Source organism: Elgaria multicarinata, chromosome 2 (assembly GCF_023053635.1).
Source record: "Elgaria multicarinata webbii isolate HBS135686 ecotype San Diego chromosome 2, rElgMul1.1.pri, whole genome shotgun sequence".
Lineage (NCBI taxonomy): Eukaryota > Metazoa > Chordata > Lepidosauria > Squamata > Anguidae > Elgaria > Elgaria multicarinata.
The window spans coordinates 80077072-80085218 of record NC_086172.1 but is presented as its reverse complement, the minus strand read 5'-3'; the positions used below and the strand labels follow the sequence as shown (position 1 = coordinate 80085218).

Below are 8147 nucleotides of genomic sequence, written 5' to 3'. Positions count from 1 at the left end.
GACTTTCATTTTTGTTCTTCTGGCTTATGCACATTAGACTATAAACATTTCAAAATCCCAGTCAGGTTTTGATGCTCAGTTATTGTCTGAACCGGATCCTGAATGTTCAGAGGAGTGAGTTTTATGGGTTTCATTTATACTAAAGTCTTCAAAGCATAGAACCAGTGCATATTTTAAAAAACGAACAAAATCATTTCCCCTTTACGGTTCATTTTAAAAAGTAGTTGGCATAGATTGAAGAAGGACCCACATGAATAATTAGTCATTTTGAACACATTTGGGTAGTAAATTTACACTTTGGATTAAGATTTGCACCTGTTCCAAAGAAATGATCCCTTACCCCCAACAGCAACTCATTTAAGTCACTAACTCCACAATCCTATCCATATTTGGTTATCAGGTTTAGAGATATGAAGGACTGGGAATCCCCCCACCCTGGGGGAAAAAACAGGGTTGGGGTAGGACTGACTGTTTATTTACCCCCAAGGACAAAAAGTCCCTGGAGGAAAAATATTCTGATTGTTTTTCATATTTCCCCCTCAGGGCCTTCACATCTCTAATCAAGTTCAGTAGGATTTACTCCCAAGTAAGCGTGCATTGATTTGTAGCCTAAGTATTTTAAAATACTCATTGTCCTGCAGCAATCCTATGCAAATTTACTCAGAAGTAAAGCCTACTATGTTCAATGGGGCTTACTCCTTTTCCTAGTTACAGTTGGATCTATATTTATGCTGGATCAACCATGCCGACGGACGTGGACTTCCTGCTCTCTCTTTCCCAGGGTAGCCCTCCAGGCACCTTTAAATGCTACACAGAGAGTCAGGAGACCCCACTAAATGTGGCATGTGTGCAGGTGGGGGATCCCCCCAGATTGGGCATGGGGACTTTCAGTGAGCAGAACCCTTCTCTTGCAGAAGGTCCTTTCCTTTCACAGAAGGCAGGTCCAACCCTAATTGAATTGCAGCCCTAATCAAATACATATAACTAGTCAGGTTTCCAAAAGCAAAAAGCAAACCTAACCAGCTCTGCTACAAAGCAGCCAAGGTGTCAAGTCCCATTTCCAGATAGTACTACCATTCTTCTGTACACAACTTTGTATGAGATTGCATTCAGTTTCAGTTTGTTAGCCCAGATCTCTTAACAGTTAGGGGACCCTTTTCCTACAGAAATAAACACTGTGAAAAGTGTAAGCAAAGCAGCTTTAGTACAGGGGTTTTCTGGGCTACAAAAGCCAGCCAACGGGAAGCAACCTTCCCTTCCCCAGCCTGCTGTTACTGCTCTAAGAGAACGCATTAGGGAGACACAGGGATGTTTAACACTCAATTCTGAAGAAGAAACATCATTTCCATAATATGCTGCAATTGAAGTGAACATTTAGCAATGAACTTTTGAGCATGAACTCATTTTCACTAATCTACCTGGCACATCTTTTAAACTTGCACACTTGGTCTTTCATTATGTTCAAGCTCAGAACTAAGAATCCATGGTATGCGGATTTATATCGCTTGAAACTGGTCATGGTAAAATGGAGAACCTGAAAGGGGTAGGGCTGATTCCTCGCATATCCTGGACAATGTGATATTATCATGATTTACTCCAAGTGGTGGAGCTCCTCCGTCAGACCTCCAGGCCGACTTGGCCTTTTCCCAATTGAAAGTGGTGAACATTCATCAGGGCCCAGACATAATGGACTGGAAAAAGGAGAGTCAGGCTGAAATTTCTGGTCAGTCATGAAATATGCTGGCTGGCCTACCTCCCCCAGTTTAAACGTTGAGAAGGTTGCTATAAGGCTATACTCATGCTGAGTTCATGGGAAGAAAGAGAGAATATGAGAGGAGGAGAGAGACTGAATAATTAACAATGACCAGGTGATCACTGAAATCACCATATCAGGGGGACGCCATGGCTGTGTGAATCCATCTAAAGCTGATTAAAAGGGTTTGAGTGTTTGGATTTCTGAAAGCAAAATAAATACCAACATCTGGAAAGTACTATTCACTGCAACGCTCTTGGAGGGCTCACTCTGACCATACCATATCAATCTAACACCATAGATGAGAATGAAGAATAGCCTTTGGGAAGGTAAGAATCCAACAGAGAAGGGCAGCTTCAGTTTTTCTGGGCCTGAGCCAGGCAGTGACTCACACGTGGGATGGCACCTTCCTCAATAGACCTGGAGACTTTTTTAAGGTCCCGGATAGACCTGACAATCCATCGATCAAGTTCCAGCAGCACCTTCATGCCCCTCACTTTCTTCTCAAACAAGCCCTTTTCACCAGTATTTCTGGTATTTTTCACTTCTCTGGCCGGCAGACTGTGCTTCATTGTTAACATCAGTTGCTCCAGTTGGTAAGCCAAAGCAGTGACTTGAGCCACAACCGAATTGATTGACTCATGAAAAGCGGCATCACCTGGTGTCAAGGTGGACCTCTGCTCTTCCAGGATTTCAGTCAGTAAAATCTGAAATGCCCAGTAGGCCTTCAGGTTATCTCCCAGGCGTTCAGCCTCTGAAATTTCACTCCAGTGTTCAGTGTCAGCTGTAGGCACACCATCGACAGAGTCAAAGTTGAAGTTTTTGTCCAACGTTTGTTTCTCAACCTAAAAAGATGAAGATTGGAAAAGGTGTTTGGGGGAGGTTGGAAACTGTTTCCAGACAGATTTTATATTTCCTTCTTTAATGCCATCACTACCTCACAGCATTCATTCTCTCAACAGGAACTCTTTGCGCATCTCTGGGAACTAAGAAGTCACCAGAAATACCAATTCCATAATTTTCAAAAAGAATGACATCATTAAACCAACTACTGGCTTAAGCTTAACCATAAATCAATCAACTGACATAACTCTCTCACACTAAGAAGGGAAGAGGAGCCTTGGCCTCTAGAAGAGGACAAAGAATGGATAATTACAGCTAAAGCACAAGGATCTGGCTACGCACTTATCACAGAGATAAAGAGATACTTTCCCAAAGATCACTTCATACGAAGCTGCCTGATACCAAATCAGATCCTCGATCTATCTGGTTCCATATTGTCTAAAACTTGGGTGCCAAATCCGGCCCTCCTGACATTCCAGTCTGGCCCTCTGGGGTTCCCCAGACACCCAAGCCACCTTCCCTGACCATACATCTCATTCCTCCACTTACCCATCATTCAGCTATTTCTTGGCTTTTGCATGTCCCCCCCCCCCCCCATTCTAAAAGATTGAAATGCCTCTCCTATCGCTTAATTGTAAGCAGTGTAAAAGCTTTAAGCTAAAATATGCAGGGATTTGGGGCATCTTGGCCCCACCCCTTTTGCCTTCAGCCACGCCCACTAGAGGAATGCATCCCCTGAGAGCTTCTGTGACATTGAATTTGGCCCATGGGCTGAAAGGGGTTCAACACCATGGGTCCACTGGCAGCGGCTCTCCAAGCTGTCAGACATTTCCCAGTCTTGGATGTGCCAGCAATTATTATGAGAATACATTATGAGAAGCTATTGTTCAATCAGTCTAGGTAAATTATTTCATTTCTATAAACATGCAGGCATTGTACCCCTAACTCCATTTCAAAATTCTGCAATGCAGATTCTGAATTTAAAGATGGTATTGACCTTTGGACTCAGGTCACTTGAAAGTCCACCTAAATTCATATTAACCTACTTGCCCTTAGAATTGGCACAAAGGCCCCACTTGCAGAACTGGCAGTAGGTACGATCAGGTTGGTGGCAAGACCTTTTCAGGGGTGGCCCCATGTCTCTGGAATTCCCTTCCTCAGGAAGTACACTTGTTTTTCCCCCCCTATTTTCTTTTAGCAGACCCTAAAGATTTTTTATTTTAAACTAATCCACCTTTGGGTAGAGAAGATGGCTGGTTTTAAATTATTATTATTATTATTATTATTATTATTATTATTAGCATTTTTATACCACCTTTTTATGAGTTACTATGACATGGAAGCACAAGCCTAAAATGTTGAGACAGTTGGTTAATTTCCTGACATCCCAATATTGAAATCAGGCAGGCTGTGATGTAGCTACTTATTCCCTCTGGGGAACAAATAAATATTTGGAGTAACAACTTTGATAAAAATGGAATTCTTGCATGACAATTTAGAAAAGTTTTTCTCTCTCCAGGAGATGGGCCTTTGAGGATGGGCACATGAGCAGGGAGAGGAGGAGCAGGAGCAAGACCCATTGAGTTCAATGGGGCTTACGTCCAGGTATTGTAGGATTGCAATCTCAGGAAAGATAGTAACCTAGTGAGTGTAGCAGAGGCAGGTATTTGACCATGAAATCTGATGGTTGAGAGAAGATCAGGGAGGTATGTGAAGTGGATGTTTTGGGTCGAGATATTATTTTATCAGCAATCAAAGTTATATGAGACTGTCCCTACAATAAGTGGGTGAGATGAGAATAAGAGGATCATGGAGCAGAGGTGGCCAACTTCTGTAGGTGAAACACCTAGTTATAACAGTTATCTTTTATACAAGCTTCTGCACAAGGACATCTTGGCTATTGGGGCCCTCTGACAGTATTTTCAGCATTCCAAAGACAGGCCTGTTAAGAATTTGGGAAATGGCCAACACTGTAAAGTTTTTCCTGGTATTCTACTTGTTTGCAATCCTCAGGAGAAGCAGACCCACCCCGCTCTGTAACTGGGAAATGATCAGGATTGAACCCTGTTGTTAGATAATGACTGAGAGCCTTGAGTTCAGGAGGCACTCTTTTATATGTGCCAGATATAGAATTCTCTCTCTCTCCCTCATTTTAATCTCTTTGTGCATTGACCTGACTGAAATTTGATGGAGAGGTGATCAGAATACGGGAGGGTAGTACAATTCAGTGAGCAATGTACCAAACTAAAATTCTAAGGAGGCATAACACATGAACCCCATCTGGATATGGATCCAAATCCAAGAAGTTAAATGTGCAATCTCCACAAGATGGCACAATATTATAGGGACTGAATGTTTCCACTTGTCCTGTTGTTTCTGCACCCATCATACCCCCACCCTTCCAGCCAGGACTACCACAAAATACTATTCAGACTCCCAATAGAGATGGAGAATCTATTTCGTACCATTATAGGCTGCTCCAAAATATTCCTTCTGGGGGAATCAATGAATGGATTTTCTCACACAAAAACTTTGATGCATCATAATCAAGTGTGGGGCTGGAAATGATTTGGTTCTCCAGGGCAAATATTGTTTGTTCTCCTGATTCTTCCTTGCCCCACAATATGTGACTCTACATTATTATTATTATTTATTTATATAGCACCATCAATGTACATGAGTTACCAATAGCTGCACGGCACCTTTCTGCACCAAAGCACCAGCCAGGCTGTGAGTAGGTGGTTCTGTCTTTGGGCAGGGAGCGTACACACACACACACACACACACACACACACACACACGCACACACACACACCATTTTGTCTATTCCAATTATATACTTATACACACCTGTGATTCACCTCCCTTATTGCGAACGATAGAAAAAATATAAGGAAATTTTCAAAAGGGAGCAGAATGAGGTGACTGCAGCCTTCAGATCAAAATTAGATGCCCTTCCAAAGGATTGGATTTAGCTAAACACAAACTAGGGTAGGCAGCTTAATAGTTTCAACTGGAATATATTAAGTAACCAATGATACATAGAAGGCTCTAACACATCCCTTATCAGGAATCACCCCACTTATAGATCTAACAAGAGCTCAAAATCAAAGTCATCTCACACTGGTCATATTAACAAGCCTCAACTGGGAAGATTCTCATTTGTGAGACGAAATAGCCCATAGCCCATTATTCTTTCTCTAGGGAAATGCTCATTTCTCACTTTTCTAAGTAAGGCTTCACATCTGGGCAGGTGCACCAACACTAGTATATCCTCTCTCTTACAGAATAAGGTTTTGCTCCCTCAGAAAGTTTACATCAAAGACTTCTTTTCCTCCAAGAGGCAGCAAGTGAATTACTGTTTTGGTTTGTTTTTAAATAAATAATCAACATTTAAATAGAGTGGGGTACTTAGACGCTGTAAGCAAACAGACACTGAAGCAACAGAGTGTTTTCAAAGATGACTTACATAGGACTTCAGGAGCCTATTGATATCCGGGCGCATCTTCCTCAGGAGATGAATGGTGCGGCAGCAGGGGTCATGGTGCTGGGAGGTCACAGGGGAGCGCTCGGATGAAGCCATAATCACACAGTTCAGCTCTCCCAATGGTGACCGCAGGAGCTGAGGTCTGCTCACACAACGCAGTGTGTCCACAAAAATCCCTTGCTCAGCTCATACATTCCAGACCAATAGAAAATTCTCCACTTCTGCTCCTAGCTCTCCCTCCACCACCACCACTCCAGCCCGGGGAGAAGCTGCAAATTCCTGGCAGAGCAGCTTAACCCTGTGAGATCAGCACAAGCATTTCCTTCAACTCACACTCTCCCCAACCCACTCTTACAAGCTCCGTAGACCAGAAGTTGTCTGCTCCCACACACTCCCTTTTCTTTTTCCTGTGGCTCACTTACGTCTTCTTCCCCGTATTATTTTCCACCGTGTTTCTTTTGATTTGCCAATAGCCAGGCCATTGACCTGCTAATCCTTGTAAATTTAGTGCTGCAAAGATGAACTATTCATGGTGAAGGCACAAAAGGAATCTGGTCCTACCAGTGGTTCACCTTTTACTGGATAGTTTTAATTGTAAAATCATTCTGCTTCATCGATCTAATGTTAATAAACCATTCACCATTATTTGGAAGAGCAATCGTAATACAAATCCTTTTAGCAGGGCCTAATCTAATTGTTATTGCAGTATTATCTAAATATCTGCTCCTGCTCCTTTCCTTAGAAAAGCTAACGCTGACTGGCTCAGCTAGGTACATATTAGCCTGGAAAGACAACACTCCTACCCCACTTTTAACTCTGAACAGCTGAAGTTGAAGAGTTCTACAAAGAACTCTAAAGCAGGCTTCTAATCTTTTGAAAATGAGACATTGGTTCATGTTCCTCTGGGAAGCCACTATGGTTGGCTTCATTTGGGTGATTTGTTTGAGATTGTTTCTGTGTGGTGCTCCCTACTTTATATAAGAGCACATACAAACATTTTTAGCATGACACCCAGTTCACAACACCAGTGAAAAGCAGCTCTGTGGGGGGCAGAGTGGGTTTGCAGTGCAACGGGACGGATGACAAGAGGCACATGACAAAACAGATGCTACATCATTTCCCTCTGATTAGCAAAGGGGACCCAGTCAGTTTCTTTCTGTACTAATTATGTTTCCCTGTTCACAATTTCAGGAGGAGGTTAGAAAGTTTTCTATTCCTGCTTTTTATTATTTTATTTTTTAAAACTGTGTAGCAGCCATGACCTCAGAGTTGACTGATGGTGTAACGTTCTTCAGTCGATTGTAGTTATCTATTCTACTAGCAATGATTCTAGCAATGATTCTAGAACTAGCGTGAAGAACATTTCCTCCGTTAGTGTAATGTTGCCATATGTACAAGGCCTCGGGGATATGGCTTTAAATGAGTACGTCTCTCTGGAATGGCATTTCGTTCTAGCCACTTTCCAATGGTGTTGACTCACTCCTATATGGTGCAATTGTCACAAACTTTCCTAAAAGACATGCTGCCAGGTATGCAAATGAGGCAGATCATTTCCTTCATCAGTTTGGTACACTGGAATCCCACACAACCCTCCAAATTTGTTTTAGAAAATTTTGTTCTGCCTGAACTTTTTTCATCCCTGAATATGGGTGCTAATTCAATGGTTCTTCACTTTTGTTACCAAAGGTGATCGAACCATGGACCTTTATAAGTATCACTCCTCCCCTTAATTTCCTGTTCTGACTTCTCTGCCAACTTGTGATGGGACCAAAGAAGTTGCTAGCCAAAGACATTTGAGAATCACAATAGCGGCTAGCTTTTCCAGTCTAAAGAAATCCCAATTTTATTGGAGCAAGAGACAATCTACAGAAGCTCAACCTGTTGTAACAGAATCCAGTAGCACTTTAAATAAACCCAGGGCGATTCTTCTGGTATCTCTCCAATGTGGTGATGCAATCTCTTAGGAATTATATGAGTGAATCAATCCTTTAGGTAGGACCATCCATGTGCCCTCCCTGGCAAACATGTTTAGCACATTTCCTTCTGGCAGTGGGTAATGGGTAG

General features: G+C 42.3%; 1 protein-coding gene across 1 annotated transcript; it reads right to left on the bottom strand.

The window, feature by feature from the left end:
- Positions 1-1080: 1080 nt before the first annotated feature.
- On the bottom strand, positions 1081-6258 carry CNTF (ciliary neurotrophic factor). Its single transcript, XM_063118711.1, has 2 exons — positions 6066-6258; positions 1081-2598 (listed from the first exon to the last, which is right to left on the bottom strand). Exons 1-2 carry the CDS (start codon positions 6177-6179, stop codon positions 2110-2112), a joined length of 603 nt encoding a protein of 200 aa, XP_062974781.1. The 5' UTR covers positions 6180-6258; the 3' UTR covers positions 1081-2109.
- Between the last annotated feature and the right edge of the window lie 1889 nt (positions 6259-8147).

Coding starts and splice junctions, on each gene's coding strand:
- CNTF (XM_063118711.1), bottom strand. CDS start 6,179: ATGGCTTCATCCGAGCGCTCCCCTGTGACCTCCCAGCACCATGACCCC. Junction 2,599..6,065: donor ATAGGCTCCTGAAGTCCTAT/GTAAGTCATCTT, acceptor TCATCTTTTTAG/GTTGAGAAACAAACGTTGGA.